Consider the following 27,283-nt stretch of genomic DNA (forward strand, 5'->3'; position numbering starts at 1 on the left):
CCCTGCGCCCCGCCCCTCCCTTTCCCAGTGCCATTCATCCTCCTCCTCCTCCTCCTCCTCCTCCCCAGTCCTGCTACCTTCTCCGAAGTGCCCGGATGCCAGCAGCTCGGCCGCCATCTTCCCGACTCAGCCGAAGCGGTCCCGCACCATTCAGTGAGCGCGAGCCCAGCAGCAGGTGCCGCCGCGGCCACCGCCAGCCCCGTTCCGAGCCCCGCAACCGCCTCGACCAGCATCCCCGGAGATGTGAGTAGCGCCCCATTTGCAAAGCGCCGCGGGGCGAGCAATGCTCTTCAGGGCGCATAGAGGCGGGTGCATGTGAAAAAAGAGAGGGTTTTGACGTTTGCTCGCCGGCGCGAGGGAGGGAAGGCGGCTCAGAGCCGCCCACGCAGTGGACCCCCGCGGGTGGTTTTTCCTCCTTTTTCGTTGCTCAAGGGGGGGGGGTCATTGCAACGAGATCGATGGCGTGCAATCACCCCCGGCTTGCATTAGTGTTTGTGCATTAGGTTTGGACCCCCATTTTTGGGGAGGGGGGGAGGAGGCAGCGGCGGCGGCGAAGGGCTTGGCCGCCGTCCTTTGCAAAACAACAACCCGGTTTTCAGGGCGTTGGGCTGGGTGAAGGGAGCGCAATGGTGACAAATGCATGTAGAAACGTTGCGCTGCCCCCCCATCCCCCACGCCAAAGCGCGTTATCCTTTTGTGTCTCTCTTCGCCCACCCACACATCAGCCTAAGGCGATCTAGGGAAGGAGGGGGGGGGATCAGGGCAAGGACGTGAGGCGGCTGGAAGAGATCGAGCGGGGTGGGGGCAATGAGCCTTCCTCCACCTTGAAAGAGATGGCGGGGGGGGGTGCCTCTCCCGCCACCGCCAAGCTTTCCCCCTTCCCTCCTCTCCAAACCTCGCACCAACCTCGGATCAACTGGTTGCAATGTTGCATCTCTCATCTCATCCCTCCCCCACTTCAATCGTGGAGTCGGGGGGGGGGGAGAAAGCCCCCTAAAATAGACAAGGAGAGAAATAAACAACATGCGGTGTTATATTTCCCCTAAGATAGCGAGAAATAAATGAGGTCATCGTGTATCATCCTTCCCCTCCTTAGGGGAGGACGTATAGGAGAGCCCGGTTTTATTTTCCCCCCCCCTCGAAATCTTCTTGATGTAGCCAGGATCTAGGGAAGGTGATTTTAATAAATAGTCGGACATTCCGCTTTAATCTTGTCCCCATCCATTTAATCTCTGCCTGTTTTTATGGAGAATTGCCTCTTCTTCCCTCTTTTTAAATATATTTTGCAGGGAAAAGCTAGCATTAAATACATTTTTTTTAAAAATCTGCCTGCATATAATGTTTCTGCTGTTGTTCTTTTAAATGGGAGTGCCTGCTTCCTCCCTCCCTTTTTCTCCTCCATTAGCATACCTGGAGGCGATTAACTGATTCCTGTGTCAGTGTAAAAAAAATTAACAGATCCCCCCCCCCTTGGTTACAGGTGTTAGGTACTGTATATGGTGGTGGTGGGTGCCTAGCGATACCCCCCCTCCCCACAAACGCCAGTGGATGCCAAATGCTCTGATGGTTGAAATCGACAGGGGGGGGGTGTTCTGAAAGCATCATCTGACCAGATATATGTGTTCAGCGCCTCCACTTTCCATTTTTCCTCTTCAGTAAGGCACTAGATACGGCCCCTCACCACATCTGAAATAATGGGGATGTGGGGGGGGCACGTTTAAGACCTGCCACCCCTCCCATATTCACCCTTTTGAGTATTTTTAGATTTTGCAAACGCAAGCAGGCAGACAGATGACGCTAAAAATACCCTTTATTCCCAGGCAGTTGTCACTTCCTTGATTTTCATTCAACCTTTGCTGTTTGTTCCTCTTTTGTGGTGGCAGGAGGGCGGGAGTGGAATGCCCCCCCTTTATTCTGCAAAAACCTCAGTTTCCTTTCGTTGCTGTGATTGGCATCTTTGTGGTGTGGGCTTCCGTTGTGTACCATAGAAAGGAGTCGTAGAGACCACCCCCCAATATGAAATTTTCTGTTTTTCTTTCTGCGGGGATGTAGATCCTTCACGAATTTTGTGTTGTCTTTCCTTCCTAATAACACTTCCTAAGCTCTGAAAGGGGATGGGGACAGGGGGATGACATTGTGGAGGAGATGGTAAGACTGGATTTGGGGAGGTAAGATTTGGAGTCGGGTCTGTGTGTTATGGACAGGAAATGTTCGTGCGTAATTGAGAAAAACAGGCAGGTTCAAGGGAGAGAGATAACAAGGTGTGTAGGGATTGGGGGAAGGTGAGGGGAAAGGAATGAGAATACACACACACACACATTTATATATATATGGAATATGGCTTTTGTTGTGGGTACATTTTGGGGGCTAGGGTGGTGTGCGTGCCCAAGAATCGAGGGCTGTTGAAGGGGGGTGTCAGGATGGCAGGCAGGAACAGATGTTCAGCGAGACTGGGATATTTTTCTGGCAAATTTATTTAAAAATAGAGGGTGATGTGAGGGCAAGATGATTTTGAGTCCGCTGCAGAAATGCTTGAGGCATGCTTGGCTGACGAGGGAGCTGCACTCTGCATGCACACAGATGGTCTAGAATTTGTTCGGGGCTGAAGAATTCAAAGGAGGGGGGCCAGGCATTTTGGTGGTGAAATCTGGGGATTTTGCTCCTGAAGGAATGGCTCGGCTTGCACTGCTGGCCTGTGATGGAACGCGCTTCTCTGCATTGTGAGCTGCCCTGGGATATACAGGCGGAGGGCAGTATGCAGATTTAATACACAATAATAATTGCAATAACGTTCTGAGGTTCCAAGTGGTGCTTCCGTGCCTTTTCTCCCTGCCCCCTTGTGGGAATATTGTGAGCTCAAGTACAGAGAGAGAACAGCTGCTAAATTAGCAGATGATGATTTTGTAATGAGATTTAAAATAATAAAAATCAGCCGGTGCAAAAATTATAAACTTACATCGTTTCCACCCCACCCCCACAGCTGTGTTTGACTATGTGTACTTTTTTCTGCCTGAGTATTAATAAAGCTTATGCTGTGTAGACCTACAGCTAGATTTTATCCACAAAAATCCACCAATATCTCACAGATGAGCCACAGATTTTGATGTGAGCTTACTCCAGTCTTCAGTGGTTTTGTTTAAAATGGGCCTACCGACCTGACTTGTGTACTTAATCAGATGATAACTCGGTAACATCATGTGTCCAGCATGTGAATTTAAAATGTATCAAAATGTGAAATGTAAAATGTGAAAGAGAAACTAATTAGCCAGCTCTTCATAACACTATTCTCTCTCTCTCTTTAATGAATGTAACTCATTGCCAGCAGCATTATCACCCTTTCCTCCATCTGCTCTGTATACCTTAAAACAGTGTTTCCCAAACTGTTTCCAGCTGTTTTTTTTTTTGGACTACAACTCCCATCATCCCTAGCTAGCAAGACCAGTTGTCATGGATGATGGGAATTGTAGTCTGATGAAAAACAGCTGGAGACCCAGGTTTGGGAACCCCCGCCTTAAAGCAACCTTCTTAAACTTTGGGGAGGGGGGGGTTGCCCTCAGATGTTGTGGGACCACAACTCCCATCATCCTTGACTAAACTTTCAGGGGATGATGGGAGTTGTAGTCATAGAATCATAGAATTGTAGCGTTGGAAAGGGACCCTGAGCGGCATCTGTGCACCCAAATCAAATAACGGATTTGGGTGAGGGGAGACACACTACGAAATCATGCCATTTAGCACTCTCTCCTCCAATGAACTGGCATATGTAATTGTGCACACTTTCTTCCCTGTCCGCCTTTTTAAACTCTTCTTAGCTTCCTCTGAAAATAATTCCCCTCTTTTTAGAAGGGCAGGGAGAGACATGGAGATACCGATTCCCCCCAGTTCTTCCTTTGAAAGGTCTGAGGACCTTTACAGGATATATGCAAAATTAAGTGATAATCAGATAACGTTTGTAAGTTTTAAGGAAATTTTGTGATAACATAAGTTAGAAATATTGTTAAAAAATTAGGTAAAAAGTAAAATAATATTGTAGTGCAGTATCAGTTTAAGAAATGTGGAAGAAGTAATTAAAATGGAGGATTATCAGACAAGCTGAGGGAAGTCAAAAAGGTGAAATTGGTGATAAATAAGATGTTTTGATTGTATAATTTTGTATTGGAAAAGGAATAAAAAAAATTTTATATATAAAAAAGAAAGGTCTGAGGACTTAAAAAGTTTATCCTTGTACCAGAAGTAATTGTGGTGAACACCCTCTCCAAATAATGACTAAAACCCTGAATGGATCCGAGTGACTTGAGAGTTTTCACGTTAAAGTCAAGGTTGTGGGTTCGAGCCCCACGTGGGGCAAACGACTCCTGCATTTTCAGGGGGTTGGACTAGATGACCCTCGTGGTCCCTTCCAAATCTACAATGCTGTGATTCTGAACCTGAAACGCATTCCCATCCTAGGAGTGGTCTGTAAATTCCCCTGGGTCTCTTCTTGAGGGTGTGTGGTTGGGTTGAATCAAAGAGAGGAGAGGCCTAGTGCTGTGATCAAATACCCTCCCCCACTTTGCCCTTCAATCTCTCCCCCCCCCCTGCTTTCAATGAATTTATCTCTTCTTCCCCCTCCGCTTTACTTGAAACTGCCTTTTCTGGCAGTCCGTAATTTGGAAGGTGGGTTTTGTAAAGGAGACAGGGGTACGTGCTCTGAGGCTGTCCCAGGATGTGCAAATAATTTTCGGTGTGCCTTGCGTGGATCTGTGGTTCTCTATCTTGCGCCCTATCATTTCTTTCCTCCCCTCTCCTGATGTTTAGCAGCCTCGGAAAATAAGACCGACCAAGTTACTAGACCACAGGAATGTTTTACGGCTCTGCCTGTTCTTGTCTTTTGCTGGCCTGAGGCAGGGAGCGGGCGTGGGCTTGCCTAAATCCTGAGGATCATCCTTGGCTGATTTGTGTCACATTATATGGAAATGAATCGATCGATTTCCCCCAGCCTGTCAAGATGTGCCTTTAGCTGCATGGAGCCTCAGCAGATGGCTTGACCGGAGGGGGGGAAATGGAGTAAAAAAAGAGGAATTGCCTAATATAGAACAAACAAAATCTTTTGTTCTGAGCAGCTGATACAATAAGTACATCCTTTGTGCCTTTAAAACAAAGGGGTAGTCAGAACATGATTCCAGTCACCTCCTTATCTGCTGTGAAGTCATGTTTTGGCCTTGCAGATAACACCCACCAACCCCACTGAGATAACTCTTCTCCCATGAGAGGTTTTGTCACAGCTGTAGGGGGCCCCTCCTCCCAGCTCAAGGGCCACATTCCCTCCTGGGGGCCACGTGCGAGTGGTGGGTGGGGCCAGAGGCAAAAGTAGGCGGGGCAACTCCGTGATGCAAATCCCTGGGTTTCCAAAGGTAGTCACATCCGTTCCATCACCTCCTGGCAAATAGAAGGGGAAGAAATGGAGGCAGTGAGAGATTTTACTTTCCTGGGCTCCATGATCACTGCAGATGGTGACAGCAGCCACGAAATTGAAAGTCGCCTTCTTCTTGGGAGAAAAGCAGTGACAAACCTAGACAGCATCTTAAAAAGCAGAGACATCACCTTGCCAACAAAGGTCCGTATCATTAAAGCTATGGTTTTCCCAGTAGTGATATATGCAAGTGAGAGCTAGACCATAAAGAAGGCTGATGGATGCTTTTGAATTCTGGTGCTGGAGGAGACTCTTGAGAGTCCCATGGACTGCAAGAAGATCAAACCTCTCCATTCTTAAGGAAATCAGCCCTGAGTGCTCACTGGAAGGACAGATCCTGAAGCTGAGGCTCCAGGACTTTGGCCACCTCATGAGAAGAGAAGACTCCTTGGAAAAGACCCTGATGTTGGGAAAGATGGAGGGCACAAGGAGAAAGGGACAACAGAGGACGAGATGGTGGGACAGTGTTCTCAAAGCTATGAACATGAGTCTGACCAAACTGCGGGAGGCAGTGGAAGACAGGAGTGCCTGGCGTGCTCTGGTCCAGGGGGTCACGAAGAGACGGACACGACTAAACAACAACAATGCCCCCCACTGCCCATTTATAAGCCCCCTTTGGGACCCTGATCCTTGAACCTTCACCCTTGTCTTTACCAAATGACTTGGCATAACAAAGGCGGACTTTGGATGTGCATTTGCCTCCAAGCAATAAGCCTGTCCTTTATCAGATGTAGAAATTACTTAAATTACCTTGGTACGTGCCACTTGATTGGAGGATGAATTCCTGGCTGGTTTGTTATCGCCAAGTAGGTTTCTAAAGGGTTTATTTTTCGAGGATCTCTGCAGTTCTGCACGTTTCCTGTTTCCTGAGGCGAACGGCTGCTGAGATCCCCTCTGTGTCCTAGGGAAGTTGCCGCCTCATACGGACCTCAGGCCTTTCATTCTTCCAGCCCAGTTCTGTCCGCTCTGGCTGGCAGCAGCCAGCTCCAGGTTCTTCTCTCTTCCCGATTCTTTGAATCGGGGAGAACTGGGTGGATGGGGACGCGGGTGGCGCTGTGGGTTAAATCACAGAGCCTAGGACTTGCCGATCAGAAGGTCGGCGGTTCAAATCCCCGCGACGGGGTGAGCTCCCGTTGCTCGGTCCCTGCTCCTGCCAACCTAGCAGTTCAAAAGCACATCGAAGTGCAAGTAGATAAATAGGTACCGCTCCGGCGGGAAGGTAAATGGTGTTTCCGTGCGCTGCTCTGGTTCACCAGAAGCGGCTTAGTCATGCTGGCCACATGACCTGGAAGCTGTACGCCGGCTCCCTCGGCCAATAAAGCGAGATGAGCACTGCAACCCCAGAGTCGGCCATGACTGGACCTAATGGTCAGGGGTCCCTTTACCTTTTACCTGGGTGGAAGACAGAAACTCAAGAAGTCACTTTATCCTGAGTCAGACAGGTGGTTCACCTAGCTTCATATAGACCACACTGGTCTGCAGCAGCTCTCCAGGATTTCATATAGCGTTATCCCTCTGGGGATTAAACCTGGAACTTTTCACGTGCAAAGCACATGCTCAGACCCACTGAGCTATATACAGTGGTACCCCGCAAGACGAACGCCTCGCAAGACGGAAAACCCGCTAGACGAAAGGGTTTTCCGTTTTGGAGGCGCTTCGCAAAACGAATTTCCCTATGGGCTTGCTTCGCAAAACGAAAGCCCATAGGGAAATCTCAGGGGCCTCTTTTAAATGCTAGCGGTGGGGAGCAAAGCCTTCCCCCCCCTTCAGAAGAGGTCCAGGAAGGCTGGCGGGGGCCGAAAGGCTTTGCTCCCCAGCGCCAGCATTTTAAAAGCAGTCCGGGATAGCAGGGAAGCGCTTCCCGCTATCCCGGACGGCTTTTGAAGGCAGGAGAGGCATGCCGGCAAGTCTCCGCCAGCAGCGGCACCGCTGCCGCTGTTGGCGGAGCACTCCGCGAAGCCTGCGCGGGCTAATGTCAGCGCGCGCAGGCTTCGGCATGCGGGCAAGTCTCCGCCGGCAGCGGTGCCGCTGCTGGCGGAGCGCTCCGCGAAGCCTGCACGCGCTGACATTAGCGCGCGCAGGCTTCGGCTTGCGGGCAAGTCTCCGCCAGCAGCGGCAACGGTGCCGCTGCTGGCGGAGCGCTCCGCGAAGCCTGCGCGCGCTAATGTCAGCGCGCGCAGGCTTCGGCATGCCGGCAGAGGTCCGCGAAGCCTTGGCCGGACAGCTTTTGAAGGCAGGCGGGGGGAGCAAAGACTTTCGCCCCCGCCAGCCTTCAGAAGAGGTCCAGGACCTCTTCTGAAGGCTTGTGGGGGGCAAAAGTCTTTGTCCCCCCTGCCTGCCTTCCCAGGGGCTTTTAAATCGCCCCGGACAGCGGAGAAGTCCTCCGCTGTCCCGGGGCGATTTTAAAATGCCGCCCGCCAGCATTTTAAGATCGCCCCGGACAGCGGAGAAGTCCTCCGCTGTCCCGGGGTTTTTTAAAATGCTGGGGGTGGGAAGAAAAGCCCTTGTCCCCCCCCCCCCCAGCCTTCAGAAGAGGTCCGGGGACAGACTGTCCCCGGACCTGGTCTGAAGTCGGTTTCCCTAGGAACGCATTAATTGATTTTCAATGCATTCCTATGGGAAACCGTGCATCGCAAGACGAAAAAACCGCAAGACGAAGAGAATTGCGGAACGAATTAATTTCGTCTTGCGAGGCACCACTGTATATAGCTTTTCCCGGATCTGTGCCCTGCTACCTGTTCTCTTCTGGTGCCCCTTCCCATTCATGCACACACATTGTGTTGCTGCAAAGGCCAAAGTAGTGCATTTTCCGCCTCCTGTTTTTCTCAGTGCAACATTTGATTTAGGTGTGCAATGCTATCTGCACTTGGAATTCTAGCTAGCTGGTAGTAGTGAATTTTATTTTATTTTATTTTATTGCTGTCTTTCGCCCTGCACAATAATGGGATGAGGAAGGGGGCAGAGACCAGCAGGGTATCTATCTATGTATGTATAAAGGTAAAGGGACCCCTGACCATTAGGTCCAGTCGCGGACGACTCTGGGGTTGCTGCGCTCATTTCGCTTTACTAGCCGAGGGAGCCGGGCGTACAGCTTCCGGGTCATGTGGCCAGCATGACTAAGCCGCTGCTGGCAAACCAGAGCAGCGCACGGAAATGCCGTTTACCTTCCCGCTGGAGTGGTACCCATTTATCTACTTGCACTTTGACGTGCTTTCGAACTGCTAGGTTGGCAGGAGCAGGGACCGAGCAACGGGAGCTCACCCCATCGCAGGGATTCGAACCGCTGACCTTCTGGTCGGCAAGCCCTAGGCTCTGTGATTTAACCCACAGCGCCACCTGCATCCCCTCTATGTATACCAGCACTTTAAAACCTGGGGTTTCCTTGATTAAATTCAAAACCTGAATGTGCAGAGTGCTCTGTCCATTTGCTGAAGTGTCTCTAATGGCTTTTTGGAAGAAGCAGGTGCTGGAGGGTGTTGATTTATCCCTTTCCGGAACGAATGCTTCTTGCATTTCCTTCCTGAGGACTGGTAACTTGAACACAGTTCAACAGAAATTGCCACGCAGCTAGCTGAGCTGGAGAAAAAAAAAGAAGTGGAGTCAAACTCACATGTCAACCTCGAAGGTACCTCCCTCTCTTTGAACTAGCAGGTGATAACTTTTGCAACCTATGCAGCAGTTGGTCAGATTTTGAGCTTTTATCTGGGCTGGACACCTACAACCTGCCTCAAGTGTGGTGTAGTGGTTAGTGTTGGACCTAGGATCTGGACAAGCAGGCTTCAAATCCCCATTCAGCCTAACCTACCCCGCAGGATCGCTGGGGGGATTAAATGAAGAAGGGGAGAACCATTCGTGCCACCTAGGAGTTCAAAAGCACGTCAAACTGCAAGTACCGTAGATAGATAGGTACCACTCCGGCGGGAAGGTAAATGGTGTTTCTGTGTGCTTCTCTGGTTCACCAGAAGCGGCTTAGTCCTGCTGGCCACATGACCCGGAAGCTGTACGCCGGCTCCCTCGGCCAATAAAGCGAGATGAGCGCCACAACCCCAGAGTCGGCCACGACTGGACCTAATGGTCAGGGGTCCCTTTACCTTTAGCCAGTGCTTCTTGTGCTGGTTCCAGAAATAACAAGGTGTGCTGCTCTGAGCTGGAGGTGGTTCGATGGTTACTTAGCATCTTGGTCAAAATCTCCTGCACGTAACTGATTTGCTTCCCCTTCTGTCCATGGACCACCCCTGATCTCATTATCGTGAGAGAAGTTAAAAGCCATTAGCTACTGCATTTATCATCAATCTTGCCTCAACGTATTTCTCTCTTTTTTAAATGAAAACATAAGAATAGCACGCGAGTGAGAGAAACAAAACAAAACTAGTTCCACATACAGTGGTACCTCGGGTTAAGTACGTAATTCGTTCCGGAGGTCCGTTCTTAACCTGAAACTGTTCTTAACCTGAAGCACCACTTTAGCTAATGGGGCCCCCTGCTGCCGCCGGAGCCCGATTTCTGTTCTCATCCTGAAGCAAAGTTCTTAACCCGAGGTACTATTTCTGGGTTAGCGGAGTCTGTAACCTGAAGCGTATGTAACTCGAAGCGTATGTAACCCGAGGTAGCACTGTATATCTCTGTCCTCGACACGTCGAGCAGGGCCTGGTGTTCTTAAAAATGCAACGGGGGGGCGGGGGAACAAAAGGAAGAAATTTCTTAATTGGCCTAAGAACATAAGAAGAGTTCTGCTGGATCAGGCGAATGGCCCGTCTAGTCCGGCCAGGACCTGAGCACAGAAACCTTCTCCCCTCCTGATAGTCAGAAGCGTTTATTTTCTCCAACCGTGTCGACAAAGCGTTGTCGCTCTGCCTCATAGCCCTTGGAGCTGTGTGTACGTGCTTAACATATAAGCCATAACATTAGCTTATTTTGCATCATTCATTCTCCTGCCAGTCATGCCAGGCTCCTTGGCAAATTCCCCCACAGTTGCTGAGAGTTAGCCAGCCCTGCGTCCGGGCTGTACCATTTCAGACTGTCCGGGGTTGGGGCGGGAGGATTTCACGTGACTTGCCTGTGGGGAAAGTCCCTTGCATATAGAAAAGGTAATGCGCAAGTGGAAAGGGTGCTAGTGTGAGCCTCTTCTTTCCTTTATTTATTTTATTTAAAAATTTTAATTTATTGAATTTATATACCGCCCTATACCCGGAGGTCTCAGGGCGGTTCACATAAAAAGATCACAGTATATAAGATAAAAAATAAAAGCAATAATAACCCAGTAATACCCCTCCTAAAAAAGAGCCACATTTTAAAAGGTTATGGGATGTGCTACATCTCTATGTGCAGGGCATTTTTCTTTCTTTTTTTGAGGGAAGGAGGAGCCATTCTGCGACATAAGAGGTCCCAGTTACATCACTTAATCAGAACGAAGCCTTCAAGGGCGCTCTCCAGATGTTTTGCATTACAACTCCCATCAGCCAGTGTCTGGGGTGATGGCAAGCTCTAGGTCTACGCAGTGATGGCCAAACTTGTCCCTCCAGCTGTTTTGGGACTACAACTCCCATCATCCCTAGCTAACAGGACCAGTGGTCAGGGATGATGGGAATTGTAGTCCCAAAACAGCTGGAGGGCCAAGTTTGGCCATCACTGGTCTACAGCATCTGGAGGGCGCTGAGTTGGGGAATGCAGCCTTAGAAGCTCATCTCAACTTGCTCTGTGGGTTAAGGTAAAGGGACCCCTGACCAATAGGTCCAGTCGTGGCCGACTCTGGGGTTGCAGTGCTCATCTCGCTTTATTGGCCGAGGGAGCCGGCGTACAGCTTCTGGGTCATGTGGCCATCAGGACTAAGCCGCTTCTGGCGAACCAGAGCAGTGCATGGAAACGCTGTTTAACTTCCTGCCAGAGTGGTACCTATTTATCTACTTGCACTTTGACGTGCTTTCGAACTGCTAGGTTGGCAGGAGCTCTGTGAGTTAGCAAACCCATAAAGACGAAGGTTTGTGGGGAATGCTGAATTTCTGGCGCACGCCCTCCCAAGACCCTTTTACATAACCGTGACTTCTGTCCTCAACATGGTCTCCAATGGCCTGGGATTTCTCTCTCTCTTTTTTAAAAAAAGGAAAGGGAGGGAAACCAAATCAGATCTGGTAACTCATTTTTTGTTCTGTGTCATTCTCTGTAGCTCTTGCTGGTTTTGTTTCCCTAGCCTCGTCTCCCCCCAATGGATGATCCCAGCCCTTTACTTGCCATTGTTTCAGTGGTGTGGCGTCACTGTCTGAAAATAGAAGGCACTTGGGAATGTGTGTGTCTATGTCTGTCTATCAGGGAATTGCAGGTCCCTTTCCTCAACATTTTCCTCCTTCATTTTAATTGTTTCGAAAACGAGACTCAGTTGGTGCAAACCAAGGTTCCTGAGCCCAGACCTGGGGGAACCCCCCCCCCCAAAAAGCCTTTTTTCCTATGGATTCAAATCAAATCTGGAAAAGGTACCCAGAAAACATGGGTGTTTCAGGAATTTGAGGTGTTCTGCCTAAACTGAGCTGTTCTGATGTGGGCGGGGTATATTCCATGGGAATTAGACGATTTCATTCTTCGTTTGAAAATCAGGGTCCTGTGGCCTGTAGGATTTTTGGCTACCCGGAGCTGCTTCCTTGTGTCCTGTAAAAGCTTGATATGACGCTGTCCAGGTCTCCCTTTCCAGGGATTAAATATAGAGTCCTTGCTCTTAATCCCCCTCTAATTATAGCCTGTTATCTTAAACCCACCAGAGTTTTTGTAGTGCAGACCCCCCCCCCCCAAATGCCCAGCAGATCCTCTTTTTTCTGGCAGGGGCCGATTGCTGTTTTCTTGCTTTAAAAAGCGTAGTCTTTTTTTGGGGGGGGGGTTGCATTGCAGTTACCGTCTTTATTTTAGATTGTTCAGTTTTTGTGGCATTTAAACAAAACCGCTGATGGGGAAGGTAGGTTTGTGCTGGGCATTTGAGGTTTATTTATTCATATATTGCTTACATATATTTACTTATAGCAAAGTGTAATAACAGAGGCCAAATAAAACTAGAAAGAGATAGCTGGAACTAAACACAGAGGAACAAATTTCCATAATGAAACAGGACATAATAAATTAACATCACAAGGTTGCAAGTAACACAGATGGGTTTTCATTATCCTCTACCCTGTGACTTGAGTGCATTATAAAAAGACTCAGATTTCTCGATAGAGACTTTGTCTTGTTGCCTGCCCTCTCTGTTTCTCTCACCGTATATGTAAGCATAACCATGTACAGTAGTACCTTGGTTTTCAAATTTAATCCATTCTGGAAGCGCGTTCCAAAACCAAGGCACACTTTCCCATAGAAAGTAATGCAGAATGGATTAATCTGTTCCAGACTTTTAAAAAACCCCTAAAACATGAATTTTACTATCTAACGAGACCATTGATCCATAAAATGAAAGCAATAATCAACGTACTGTCATATAAAATAAATAACACAGTATTGTAGATGATACTTTTTTTAAAATAAATAAATTTCTTACCTGCACTGATGATAGTCATTGTTTGGATGGGGGGCTTTCAATCAATCCATCAATCAATCAATCAATCAATCAGTAGCTGAACTGGGTTCCACACAGTCACACAAAAAAATTAACCAAAAAAGCTTCAAAAACAAAAACACAAAATAAATAGCAAAAACAAAAGCGCCACACTTAATCCAATCTGGAAGTCCGTTTGACTTCTAACATGTTAGAAAACCAAGGCACAGATTCTGATTGGTGCAGTGGCCCGGAAACAATAGCCGACAGCTGCATTGGACGTCCAACTTCCGAAAAACGTTAAAAATCTGGAATGCTTAACTTCCGGGTTTTTGGCCTTTGAGAAGCAAGGTACCATTGTATACTATTAGTTATCCATTTGCTCAAGGATGGTGTTCTGTCTCCCCTGACCCCACCCATTTGGACAAATTATCATTCTGGCAGAAGTTAAGAGGTGTTGTGTTAATTCCCTGCCCTCTGTTTGTACAGTGTCTTTGACGCAAGCCAACGATGTGGGTGTTTATTTTACTTTATTCCATTTGCATCTCGCCCTTTCCTCACTCTGGGACTCAAGGTGTGTCTCCCATTTGGCCAGGTGCTTTAGCCAGGTAGGTGCCTGTGCCTGTGAGATGTCAGGACTTGCAAGCCCTGGGGCTGATTTTCAAAAACCTCTGTAGCCACGGACAACCAAATTCCATACCAAGAGAAGCAGAATCTCGAAGCTGCTCAGAATGGCCATTATTGATAGGGCTGGCCATATTTGTTGGAAAAGATCGTCATGAATCTCCCCCGGAAGATAGAGAGATAAAGCCCTTTTGAACAATTGAGGGGTGAGGGTACTGTACAGTGGTACCTTGTTTTAAGAACAGCTTAGTTTATGAACAACTTGGATTAGGAACGCTGCAAACCCGCAAGTAGGTGTTTCGGTTTGTGAACTTTGCTTTGGAATAAGAAGATGTTCCGCTTCTTGTTGAGCGTGTTCCATTTGTAAATCCTCCGCTGCTATGGGAAAGCATGCCTTGGTTTAAGAACGCTTTGGTTTAAGAACGGGCTTCCGGAACAGATTAAGTTCGTAAACCAAGGTACCGCTGTATATATCTAGTTGCCTGTAGCAAGTATGAGTTTATAATAATAATAATAATAATAATAATAATAATAATAATAATAATAATAAATAAATTTATTTATACCCCACCCATCTGGCTGAGTTTCCCCAGCCACTCTGGGCGGCTCCCAATCGAGTGTTAAAAACAATACAGCACAACAAGCTTTTTTGTTTGTTTTGTTTTTAGTTTTTTTCTGGGCCATCAATGTAATGACAACTGACGTAACACAACTATGTAGGAAGACGGGTTCCTAAATGTTTTGATGGCTGCTAGTTCTTTATGTCATCACTTTTGGGAACTTAAATGCAAGGCTGGTGGCATTGTTATTTTGTTTTGTTCTTTTTGCTTGTGGGGAACTGAGAATGGATGATGCAATGAAGGTTAACAGAAACTCGTATCTATAAAAATCAATATATAATATGGATTACAGTATAAACAGCAGAGTCTAAAAGCAGCACTCGGATTAAAATTAAAAACAGGAAAGCAAGTTGCAAATATTATGATTTCAGTGTCTGCATCTGCAAAAGGATGCTCTCAGTTTCTGTCTACAAGACAGATGCGTATCCGCCAGGAGGATATCCCAGGGCTGTAGAGCCATCACGAAGAAGGCCATGCTTCTTAAATATTTGTTCACCCACAATGGTTGTTTGGTAGAATGCTTTCTTTTGTTTTTAGAGGTTGACTGTCTGGTTTTGGACCCAGAACTACCTTTGAGGAGGCTTTTCCATGTGAGGGTGAAATATCTCTTTGCTCATAACCTGTGATCGGCATTTGTTGTTGTTGTTTAGTCGTGTCCGACTCTTCGTGACCCCCTGGACCAGAGCATGCCAGGCACTCCTATCTTCCACTGTCTCCCGCAGTTTGGTCAAACTCATGCTGGTAGCTTCGAGAACACTGTCCTACCATCTCGTCCTCCGTCGTCCCCTTCTCCTTGTGGCCTCCATTTTCCCAGCATCAGGGTCTTTTCCAGAGAGTCTTCTCTTCTCATGAGGTGGCCAAAGTCTTGGAGCCTCAGCTTCAGGATCTGTCCTTCCAATGAGCACTCAGGGCTGATTTCCTTCAGAATGGAGAGGTTTGATCTTCTTGCAGTCCATGGGACTCTCAAGAGTCTCCTCCAGCACCAGAATTCAAAAGCATCCATTCTTCGGCGATCAGCCTTCTTTATGGTCCAGCTCTCACTTCCATACATCACTACTGGGAAAACCATGACTTTAACTATACGGACCTTTGTTGGCAAGGTGATGTCTCTGCTTTTTAAGATGCTGTCTTGGTTTGCCATCGCCTTTCTCCCAAGGAGCAGGCGTCTTTTAATTTCGTGACTGCTGTCACCATCTGCGGTGATCATGGAGCCCAAAAAAGTAAAATCTCTCATGCCTCCATTTCTTCCCCTTCTATTTGCCAGGAGGTGATGGGACCAGTGGCCATGATCTTCGTTTTTTTGATGTTGAGTTTCAGACCATATTTTGCGCTCTCCTTTCTCACCCTCATTAAAAGGTTCTTTAATTCCTCCTCACTTTCTGCCGTCGGCATTTAATGGATGTTTATTACCTGATCTACATATGGCGTTTTCGGGAGCGCCCCCTCTCAAAAAAGGCATCACAAAACCTCAAGGCTTTCCACCCAAGCCTAATTGTGGCATGGTGTTACAGGGAGTGCTAAGCCCCCTTCACTGTGACACCCCCTTCTAAAATATCCCCATGTGTTTCAGTTCAGGTGGCAAGCCTAATTATGGCTGTGTGAGGCAGGATTTGTGGTGGGCCAAATGTGAAGGTGCTTCGCAAAACGAATTTCCTATGGGCTTGCTTCGCAAGACGAAAATGTATTGCGAGTTCCTGCGGGGGTCCCCCCCCCTTTTTCTAAGCCGCTAAGCCGCTTATCAGCTGACCCGATAAGCAACTAAAAGCCGCTAATAGCGCTAATCCGCTAATCCGTCAATGGGCTTGCTTCGCAAGACGAAAAAACCGCTAGACGAAGAGAATCACAGAAGGGATTCTTTTCGTCTTGCGAGGCACCACTGTACCTTAGTTCTCAAACTTAATGCATTCCAGAAGTCCGTTCCAAAATCAAAGTGTTCCAAAACCAAAGCGTGCCTTCCCATAGAAAGTAATGCCAAATGGATTAATCCGTTCCAAATTTTTAAAAACAACCCCATAAAGAGGAATTTAACATGAATTTTACTATCTAACGAGACCATTGATCCGTAAAATGAAAGCAATAAACAATCTACTGCAGTCACACAACCAGTAGCTGAACTGGGTTCTACACAGTCACAAAAACAAATCAAAAAGCCACTAAAAGGCAAAATAAATAGCAAAAACAGACAGACCTCAGCGTAACACTCAAATCGGAAGCATAACACTCAAAATGGAGCACAATCGGCTTCCAAAAAAAAGTTTGCCACTGGAACACTTACTTCCGGGTTTGGGTTCCAAGTTGTTTGAGTTCTAAGGTGTTTGAGAACCAAAGTACCACGGTATATATTTTTGGCTTGAATCTGTTAATTACATTTCACAGTTCTTTGAGGACACTTGCCTTACTGTGTCCTCCATGCTTTGTTTTTATGGTGTAAGCTGTCCTTACTAAGACAGCTGGGAACTATAACTTTTTAATGTGAGATGAAGTCGGGGCGGGCAGATGATGATGATGATGATGATAACCACCGCTTTTGCTTTCTCTCTTGCCTGCAGGTCGGCTCCCGCTGCCGCCGCGCCCCCCGCTGCCGGAGGAGAGGGGGGTGGCCCTCCTCCCCCACCCCCCAACCTCACCAGCAACAGAAGGCTCCAGCAAACTCAGGCTCAAGTTGATGAGGTCAGTGGCGTGGGCAAGGATGAGTGTGGGGCTGGGCACGTGGGGGGAGAGTAGCCTCCTTCTCCTTGCCACCTCTGTTGGATTGGGGAGGGAGGGGGGGTTGCAAGGTGACTGTTCCCGCATAATTGCTTAGGGTGGGAGGAGAGCATGGAATAAAATGTCAGGGAAAAGCAGCAATGCGAAAGCGAGCTGCAGGTGGCTGGAATGAAAAACAGTATGTGATTGTTTGGGACTGTACCGGGGAAACAAAGGGGCAGTCTATTCACTGTTCTGAGCACCGGATGTTAGCTCAGAGTGTCATTTGACCTGTACTGGAAGTACAGGGGTGGAGTTTCTCTCCACTGTTGGAGACTGGAGAGTGCAGACGCGTTTTTCTGTACTGATGCAAAGGCAGAAATAAAGCAATGTAAATAGATTTCTGTCTGTCTCTTTCCCCTCCCTGGGGGAAGCAGGGAGGAGGGAGGAGTGGTGTGTCCCTCTCACGCTGAGTGGGATCGCCGATCGTGACCTTGCCTGTATCCTGCCGGGAGACGCAGACGGGGAGGTCAACAAGGATCTCAAGCCGAGTGCCGGGAAAGTGGCCAGTTACCTCTGATAAAGGCTTGAGAATCCGACATCAAAGTCCTACCTACACACAGCACAAACACACAGGCTGTGTAGCTCAGTGATAAAGACTTTGCTATGCACAGAGAAAGGGACGCAGGTGGCGCTGTGGGTTAAACCACGGAGCCTAGGACTTGCCAATCAGAAGGGCGGCGGTTCGAATCCCCGTGACGGGGCGAGCCCCCGTTGCTCGGTCCTTGCTTCTGCCGACCTAGCAGTTTGAAAGCACGCCAGTACAAGTAGATAAATAGGTACCGCTCCGGCGGGAAGGTAAACGGCGTTTCCGTGTGCTGCTCTGGTTTCGCCAGAAGCGGCTTAGTCATGCTGGCCCCATGACCCGGAAGCTGTACGCCGGATCCCTCGGCCAATAAAGCGAGATGAGCACCGCAACATCAGAGTCGGCCACGACTGGACCTAATGGTCAGGGGTCCCTTTACCTTTTTATGCACAGAGAAACCCCCCAGTTCAGCCTCAGTAGGACGGGGAGAGATTTCTGCCCCAAACCCCAGAAAACCACTGGTAGTCATTGTAGACCCCTTTTTTCTTTGGGCCACACTTTCAGAATAAAAAAAATGGCCACACCCATTTTTTAATTGATAAGAAAATACTACCACTGCTAAAGCTACTACTACTCATTTTATGACTTCTATCCCATCCATCTGCCTTGGTTTCCCCAGGCACTCTGGGCGGCTTCCAGCAGTGAAACACTAGACATTGAAAGGATACAGGACTGCTTTCAGATGTCATTGGAAAGCCAGATAGTTGTTTATCTCCTTGACATCTGGTGGGAGGGCATCCCACAGGGCGGGTGCCACCACCGAGAAGGCCCTCTGCTTGGTTCCCTGTAGCTTTACTTCTCGCAGTGAGGGAAGCACCAGAAAACCTTTGGAGCTGGACCTCAGTGTCCAGGCTGAACAATGCGGGTGGAGAGTATACTGGGTCAAGGCCGTTTAGGGCTTTACAGGTCAGCAGCAACACTTTGAATTGTGCCCGGAAACTTACACAGAAAATACATTGGAAAACAAAAAAGAAACAATTCCCAGCAGTGCTTGATTTATAACATAGAATGCAACTACTTTGTGATATGATCAAGGGACAAGTATAAAGCAATAAAGCCACCGTCTGAACCCGTAACACCCCAGGTCATGCGTAGGCAAACTAGGGGCCAGATGCGGCCCAATTGCCTTCTTACGGGACGCGGGTGGCGCTGTGGGTTAAACCACAGAGCCTAGGACTTGCCGATCAGAAGGTCGGTGGTTCGAATCCCCGCGACGGGGTGAGCTCCCGTTGCTCGGTCCCTGCTCCTGCCCACCTAGCAGTTCGAAAGCACGTCAAAGTGCAAGTAGATAAATAGGTACCACTTTGGCGGGAAGGTAAACGGCGTTTCCGTGCACTGCTCTGGTTCGCCAGAAGCGGCTTAGTCCTGCTGGCCACATGACCCGGAAGCTGTACGCCGGCTCCCCCGGCCAGTAAAGTGAGATGAGCGCCGCAACCCCAGAGTCTGTCACGACTGGACCTAATGGTCAGGGGTCCCTTTACCTTTACTAACATTTCCTTGCAGTGGTGAGCTGGGAAAGGGAAGACTTCAGATAGCCCGATGGCATGGCTGCCACAAGGTGAGAGTTGAGGGGGAATCCAGAGACAGCCCACGGGTTTGTCTTGCATCTATTTTCTCTCTCCCTCTCTCGGCTTTTCAGCCCATGTGCTTGTGTGAGAGATCTTGGGGTGGGGCAGATTGGACTGGCCCATTCTCTGTCCCCCTACAGAGTTCCCTGTGGTCGACAGAAGCTTGCGGGCCTCTCGTCTTTACAGCGGTCTCCAGGAGGAAGTGTGAAGCTGTACTGGCAGCTGTGTGGCGTAATCAGATTTACGTATAAGCTAAACAAGCTACAGTTTAGGGCCCCAATCTCTTGCCCCCCCCATTTTTTTTTTTTTTACCATATAGCATATATAGGTGAAGCGTCTCCACCTCCATCGTTCTGCCCAGACACTGAGGCCCAGCGCCGAGGGCCTTCTGGTGGTTCCCTCCCTGCGAGAAGTGAGGTTGCAAGGAACCAGGCACAGGGCCTTCTCGGTGGTGGCACCCGCCCTGTGGAACACCCACCCACCAGATGTCAAGGAGAACAACAACTACCTGACTTTTAGAAGACATCTGAAGGCAGCCCTGTTTAGGGAAGCTTTTAATGTTTAATAGCTTAAAGATATTAAGATACCAGAAGGTATCTGAAGAAGTGTGCATGCACATGAAAGCTCATACCAAGAACTAACTTGGTCTTTAAGGTGCTACTGGAAGGAATTTTTTTATTTTGACTATGGCAGACCAACACGGCTACCTATCTGTAAATGTTTAATAGGTTATTGTATTTTAGTGTTCTGTTGGAAGCCACCCAGAGTGGCTGGGGAAACCCAGCCAGATGGGCGGGGTCTAAATAATAAATTATTATTATTATTCAACACAAAAAACAGCAACAATTTGTTGTTGACGAAGGACATCTGGACATATAAAGGGCCCCATTACCTTCAGTAGCTTAGCTTATCAAACCTAAATCTGGCCCTGGGCGTAATGGTTCAGAGTGCGACCTGGGAGAGAGCAGGGTTTGCACCCCCAGTTAGCCGTGAAGTGGCCTTACTCAGGGAGAGGGGACCCTGGGCCAATCACAACATTGCAGGGTCGTTGTGAGGAGGAGCACTATGTGCTGAACCTTGCACATCTTGGAGGGGAAAACAGCATATAAACCCAAATAAATGAATAATAATAATAATAATAGCCTTTCTCCTGCTTCTCTTCCTTTTCCTGCTGCAGGTCGTGGACATCATGCGAGTGAATGTGGACAAGGTTCTCGAGAGGGATCAGAAGCTCTCGGAGCTGGACGACCGCGCTGACGCTCTGCAGGCGGGGGCCTCCCAGTTCGAAACCAGTGCAGCCAAGCTCAAGCGCAAGTACTGGTGGAAGAATCTAAAGGTAACCTGAAAAGAGCAGCAGGCACATGGGGCGCCCTTTGAATGCTGAAAGCCCTTCCTTGCTGAAACGGCCGTGCAGGTCTTAACTGGGAATGAGAAGGCTCAGCGTTGCCCAGCCCCCAAGAATCCATGTTTCAGTCTTCAGACTTGTAAAACTTAAGAGTAAAGCGCTGGCCCTCTGAGCACCGTATTTTTCGCTCTATAAGATGCACTTCCCCCTCTTAGAAAGTAAAGGGAAATGTGTGTACGTCTTATGGAGTGAATGCAGGCTGTGCAGCTATCCCAGAAACCAGAACAGCAAGAGGGATTGCTGCTTTCACAGCGCAGCGATCCCTCTTGCTGTTCTGGCTTCTGGGATTCAGAACATTTTTTCTCTTGTTTTCCTCCTCCAAAAACTAGGTGCGTCTTGTGGTCTGGTGCGTCTTATAGAGCGAAAGATACGGTATATGTGCAGATTCCCCCTGGATGAATCTTCTAAACTGGAGAAAGGGAAGTGAGTGGTGCAGTGTGTCGCTTCTGAGTGGGCTGAGCTGCAGGATCTGTCCCCGGAAGGGCTTCCTCCTGTTCACTCACTTCATTGATTCTTTCGTTCGTTTTATTTGTATGCTGGTTTTCCGCAAAAAACAAATAAATAAAAAAATGTGCTCAAAGAGGCCGACGACAAAACAGGCATTTGGAAAACCCAACAGTGCAAAAGCAATTTTCATGATAGATAACATAGCGCAGCAAGACGATAGAAATTACGGTAACGTACAATATACTGTATTTTTCGCTCTATAACACGCACTTGACCGTAACACGCACGTAGTTTTTAGAGGAGGAAAATCCGTAGGCATGCCACCCGTAGGCATTCCCTCCATAACATGCACAGACATTTCCCCTTACTTTTTAGGAGGAAAAAAGTGAGTGTTATGGTGCAAAAAATACGGTACCGTATTTTTCGCTCTATAGGATGCACCAGACCATAGGAGGGGGAGAACAGGGGAAAAAAATTCTCCCCCTCTCTGCTCAGCGCCCCTTCAGCGAAGCGGCAGGAGAAACAGAGCCCCTTCCATTTCTCCTCCCGCTTGGCTGAAGGGGCGCTGCGCAGAGAGGGAAAACTGTGCAGCGCCTCTCCAGCGAAGCGAAGCCAGGAGAGCAAGAGGGATCGGTGTGCACCGACTCCTCTCGCTCTCCAGGCTTCAGGCGGCTATCCGCAAGCCTTCGGAGTGCAGCGGGAACTCCTGCTGCGCTCCGAAGGCTTGCGGATAGCTGCCTGAAGCCCCCGGAGCGCAGCCTTTGAAGCCTCCGCAGGGCAGCGGGGTTCCTTCACCCCACTGCCCTGCGGAGGCTTTGCACAGCCACCCCCAAGCTAGAACAGTGAGACGGAGTGCTGCTCAGCGCTCCATCTCCCTGTTCTGGCTTTGGGCTTAGCCGTGCAGCCTGCATTCGCTCTATAGGACGCGCACACATTTCCCCTTAATTTTTAGAGGGGGAAAGTGCGTCCTATAGAGCGAAAAATACGGTATAAATACAGTATATCTCAACATTTCAGTACTGTAAATACAAGAAGATCACATAAACAACAGCCATCATACAACAGCAAAAATAAGAAGGGAGCTTGACAGTTTTCCCATGGTCCTAGAAAACGCCCCCCCCCCCCATATTGCTCTGGGTCCTTCTCCTGCAGCAACTTGCAAGGCCCCCGCAGGCAGGGAGTGGGGTTCAGCTGCTCCTGCCCTTGTTTGTTCCCAGAGACCAGTTGCATCTCCTTGCACCTTTTCCCAGCTCATGCTCTCGCTTCCCCCTCCCTCTTCTCTCCCAATTGCAGATGATGATAATCCTGGGGGTGATATGCACCATTATCTTGATCGTGATCATCGGTGAGTTTCCCCTTCTCGTAGCGAAGGCCATATTTTTGGGGTGCGACGGGTTGTCTTGTCTTTACAGTCAGTTGTTGGGCTCGTTCTGGGTCCAGGCCCCCACCTCTGGCGGACAGGATTGCACAGCCGCAGGGGGAAAAGATTCTGTTTTTTTAAAAAGCATTGCTGCTTTTGAGAAAAGGCTCAGGGCTGCCAGTCTGTTCTCTACAGAAAAAGCTCTTCCACCAGAGCGAGGCTTGTGCCTGTTTTCCCCATGCCAGCACTCAGTGCTGGAGCAAGTAAAGCAGTCAGAAAAGAAAAGAGCATGTGCAGAGTGTAGAGGCAAGTGCAGAAGTTGAGCTTGAGGGAGTTTGCTTTTCAGACAGACTGCTGACTCCAGTCATTTTCTTTAAGGCAACACTTTGCCTTTCTCCGTGGCCCCTGAATTGTAAGGGCCTCTCGTTTGCCGCCACGTGGGTGGCTCATAAATCTGGACGCTACGGTGTTAATAATAATTTATTATTTATACCCCGCCCATCTGGCTGGCTTTCCCCAGCCGCTCTGGGCGGCTTCCAACCGAATATTAAAATCAGTACAGCATCAAACATTAAAAACTTCCCTAAACAGGGCCGCATTCAGTTGTCTTTTGAAAGTAAAAATAGTTGCTTATTGCCTTGACATCTGCTGGGGTCTCTAGAAGGGCTCTGGAGCGGTGTGGATATTGTTTAGGGCCTTTGGGCGTGAGGTCCGTATCCTGCTGGAAGGCTTCTCAGAGTAACTTGGTTGGCTGCTGCAGGAATCCCAAGAACCCGTCCGGTCAGGCCTTTGCTTTGATGCAGCAAGGCACCTCTTCATCTGGTACAGTCAAGACAGCGACCTACCTTACAGGGTGGTTGTGAAAAGAGCTGCAACAAGGAGTTGCATGTGGCGCTCTCTTTGAAAGGGTTAAACAAATGTCGGCAGGGGATGGGGAGAGGTGAGGAGACCTGAATGGCGGTGGGAAGTTCAAGGACCACTTTTGGAAGGCGGTAGCATCCATCCCTCTGTATGTGTGTTCTGGGAGGTGGGTTACCTTAGCAACCGCATCCTGGCTGCCTGGACCCATTTTTTTGGGATAACAGCTGAGTTGTTGGTGCGGCAGAATCTCTTGAGGTTATTAATGGTCCTTTCTCCCCCCCACCCCATACCCTCTCCTCTTCCTCCTTTTGCAGTTTACTTCAGCACTTAATGGAATTTATGGAGCCATTTCTCATCCAGGAGCAACGGCCGGGAGCAGCGTGAGGGGCAAAGCATCCCCCCTCCTCTAGATCTCAGCCATATCTTCCAGCCGCCCCCCCACCCGCCTCCCCTCCCTCCATACGCCCCTTACACCCTCCCAACCCCCTCCTCCCCTCCGGTGTGTATGTGTGGGTGTGCATTGCGTGTGGGTGTCTTGTAAATAGCCTGATTTGTTATTTATACATATATATATATATAATATATAATATATTTTGTCTGTTTGTAGATTTATTACTAGACTTTCCATGTGTCATGGAATCTTTCCCCCCTTCCTCTTCTCCTGCCAACCCCCCGACTTCTCTCTCTCTCTCTCTCTCTCTCTCTGACAGTGTTTTTTCAGTGTCTTGGTTTTTAACTAAAATCTTCAAGGACCAATAACTCCCCGTGATCCTTAACCCTTCTCCCGACTTAGCTGGGCTCAGAAACTCCTAAGGCACTCTGCCCACCGCACTTCCTCCCCATGCAAAAAATAAAATAAAATGTGTCATCCGGATACTAATGTTGGAATAGTCTTGGGTTGTGGATTTTCCCGCCCTGCCTGCAATCTTTTACGGCCTAAGATTTCAAGGCACCTTGTCGGAAGTGGGATGCCAAGAGTGCCCAGCTTGGTCTGGATGCGACCCTTTACCTCTTGCAACCGCTGTAACATTGGACTAGATTGCGGTGTGTTAGGGTGTCGGGGATTTCTTTGCCTGCTCTCTCTTTTGATCCCAGCCCCTTCTGCGGCCGGGAAGAACCTCTACCCTTCGTGATCTTCTGTAACATTCCTGGAGTTGTGCTGTGTGCTGTGTCTTCGAAGTAAACAACACTATACCTTATAATTCCCGCCCCCCCCTCCAGTGCAGGGAACAGCTCTGTTTTGGGAATCCGGCAACAGCCCTCTCCTCGCCTCCTCCCGCCACTTACGGGAGAGGCGGACGATTTTCCTGCCATAGATGTCCTAAATGAAAACTGCCTCTTTTTTTGATAATAATAACAATAATAAAAATGCGAGTCTACAAGGTAATATAACGTGTACATTCCAGACCTGCCCGGTAAAGGAGCCGAGGTTATCTAAACAGGGGAAGCAAGATAGCTGCCCACACCCCAAAATATGACTCCCCAGTCCTCCTCTTCTTGCAATCACTGCCTATTTGCCGGGAATTGGGGTATCTTCATTCGTGTCTGGGTAACAAGCAAGCTAGGGTTCTGCCTTTGGTTCCTTTCAGAATTGTGTTTATGTGTTGTGTTGAAAGCACAGATAACTAGCAGATTTGACGTCAAGTGATACGGGGATTGCGGGGAGTGTTGCTGTTTAATAATCCTCAGAGCAAGAAAATACCTTCCCCCGCCCCCATGCTTGGGAAATTCTATTTGGGCCAGTTTTGCGCTATAGCAAAATAGTTTTTCTGTGTCTACTCTCTCAACTTCTGAATGGAACTACTAGCAAGGGAGGGGTGTGTGTTGTGTGTATTTGTGTGTGTGTGTGTGGATGGAGAGATTTGAGTAGGGAGGAGGCTGGCTTGAATACAGGCTGTTTTTTTGTGGGGGGTGGGGAGGGAAACGCCTCCTCTCTGCCCCCACTTCCCCATCCTCACCCAAGATCAGCCAGTTTTGCTTTGCAAATGTTGTAATTGTGATATTGTGACGAGTGAACTCTCCTCCCCCACCCCAAACTCCTGTTTAGCACAAACTGCCATATTTCTTGGCCTGTTTATAATGTCGGCGATGTGTGACTCTCTCTCTTTTTTATTTTTTTTGGTACATCTTCCCCCTCCCCTCTCCTCTTCCCCCTTCCTCTTTCTCCCAAGTAGAGTGCAGGGGGGGGGCAAATGTTTAAAAAGATTATCCCTTATCCACTTCTGTGTTCCGGATCGCTCTCTTGAGGCCAAGGAATTTCAAGAGGGAACTAAGAGAGGAGCCGGCGTTTCACGGAATCACCATCGCGGCTTGGCGAGTCGGGTGCCCCCTGCCAGTTCGGAGGGAAAACTTGGCAAGGGGCATCTTGCTAGGGAGATGTTGGGGCAGAACTTGCACCAAGTGTGGGGGGAGGAGGCTTAGAAGCCTGATTAACATCCTAGCTCCCGACAACGGAGGGAAACGAAGGGAGCTAGGAAGTTAGATGACTGGCGCCTTCTCCCCTGTTCCTGGCAATTCTCTTAGGGGGATGCTTGGATATTGTGAACTGCTGGGGAAGAGGGAGAGCCCACGGTGGTGGGGAGGGGGGGCGCTATCACTTGGAGGAGGGTGAAGCTTTTGAGGTTGCTCTTTGAACAACAGACAGCAGCGGAGGTCCTGGACACATCTGTCTTCCATATATACTGTGGAAAAGGGTGTGTTTAGGGTACGATTTGCAGCCTGGGTGGGGATGGAGAGAGAAGGGGCTGCAATTCTCCAGCTGGACAGCAGGTGTCACTGCTGCTCTCCAGCTCCCTGGATGCAGCCCTCTTCGTTGGAGAAAACTTCTGGTGGGGAAAGGGGACGATTTAAAGGTAGAAAGGGGTATTTTAAGGGGTAGGGTAGATCAGGGCACAAGGGGGGTGAGGAAAGGTCCTTTGCTTCGCTGCCCACTCCCCCTCCTCTTCCCTCTTCCTCAGCAGGCCTGGGTTATGCGGGAAAGGGGTTGGATTCGTTACAGACATGACCGGGAATGACTATGCTGTGAAAAATACCTGAAATTTGGAAGGGGAAAAAAATAGTACAATAAATGTCCTGTGGAGAACGCCCAATTATTATTCTTTGTCTTGCTTGTCTTGTCTTGAAAAAGGGCTGGACTCTGCACTCGCTGGGGCAGGGGAAGGAATCTCATAACTTGGCTGAAAGAAAATCAGTAATAAGTACCGTGTTTTTCGCTCTATAACACCCACCTGACCATAACACGCACGTAGTTTTTAGAGGAGGAAAATCCGTAGGCATGCCACCTGTAGGCATTCCGTCCATAACACGCACAGACATTTCCCCTTACTTTTTAGGAGGAAAAAAGTGAGTGTTATGGGGCAAAAAATACGGTAACCGCACATTAAAAAAACCAGAAGTATACGCAATCCTTTCCGTGCTTTTCAAGAGCATGAAAATGGCGTGTAAAGGTGTGTCAACCTTTGCTCGTCCAGTTAGCAGGGCCGTCTCAAGACATTTTGGCACTGGGTGCAAATCTCAATAGGCCTCTCCCCCCCCCCCACCAGGGAAGAAGGGGTAAGTCAAGATCTACAGTGGCGAGCGAGAGTAAAATCAACCTTATACGATGGTTTGCATGGGAATCAAAGTCTGTTGTGTGGGAGAAGGGAGCCCTCTGTGCAGAGCCCAGGATATCCTAGAGGTCAGCCCTCACCATTTGCTCTCTAGGGGTGGAAGGAAAACAGCAGCAGTGCCTCCTATTCACTGCTATCATGGCAGCAGCCGTGGCCAATGCATTCCTTGAAAGCCAGTCTGCTGCCCTTGTGGATCCTGCCGCCCGAGGCAGTTTCCTTACCTTGCCTCATGGGTGGGCTGGCGACATACCATCAAGCTGTTGGAAGTCTAAAGGTTTCGTATCCAGCTGTTGCCCCTTTGTTGTGTGCAAAGACTTTGGATATATTTGAGGGGTGTGGGGTTTTTTTGTTTTGTTATGTTTTATTTTTAAGAAAAGGTTACCTCTATGTACTCTATTAAGGTAAAGGGACCCCTGACCGTTAGGTCCAGTCGTGGCCGACTCTGGGGTTGCGGCGCTCATCTTGCTTTACTGGCCGAGGGAGCCAGCCTCCAGCTT

General features: G+C 48.8%; 1 protein-coding gene across 2 annotated transcripts; it reads left to right on the forward strand.

Moving 5' to 3' along the window:
* Positions 1-73: 73 nt before the first annotated feature.
* Positions 74-26,267, forward strand: VAMP2 (vesicle associated membrane protein 2). 2 transcript variants are annotated; one of them, XM_083472934.1, is made up of 5 exons: positions 74-243; positions 16,756-16,876; positions 20,283-20,441; positions 22,251-22,302; positions 23,493-26,267. In XM_083472934.1, coding segments are annotated over exons 1-5 (351 nt in total). In that variant the 5' UTR covers positions 74-241; the 3' UTR covers positions 23,510-26,267. The 2 variants fall into 2 exon arrangements, with proteins under 2 accessions (XP_083329060.1, XP_083329059.1); XM_083472933.1 differs by lacking the exon at positions 74-243 and having other exon boundaries at positions 16,688-16,876.
* The last annotated feature ends 1,016 nt before the right edge of the window (positions 26,268-27,283 follow it).

The sequence above is a fragment of the Podarcis liolepis genome, assembly GCF_965112155.1.
Source record: "Podarcis liolepis genome assembly, chromosome: 13".
Taxonomy (NCBI): Eukaryota; Metazoa; Chordata; class Lepidosauria; order Squamata; family Lacertidae; genus Podarcis; species Podarcis liolepis.

Coding starts and splice junctions, on each gene's coding strand:
- VAMP2 (XM_083472933.1), top strand. CDS start 16,703: ATGATGATGATGATGATGATAACCACCGCTTTTGCTTTCTCTCTTGCC. Junction 16,877..20,282: donor CTCAGGCTCAAGTTGATGAG/GTCAGTGGCGTG, acceptor TTCCTGCTGCAG/GTCGTGGACATCATGCGAGT. Junction 20,442..22,250: donor ACTGGTGGAAGAATCTAAAG/GTAACCTGAAAA, acceptor TCCCAATTGCAG/ATGATGATAATCCTGGGGGT.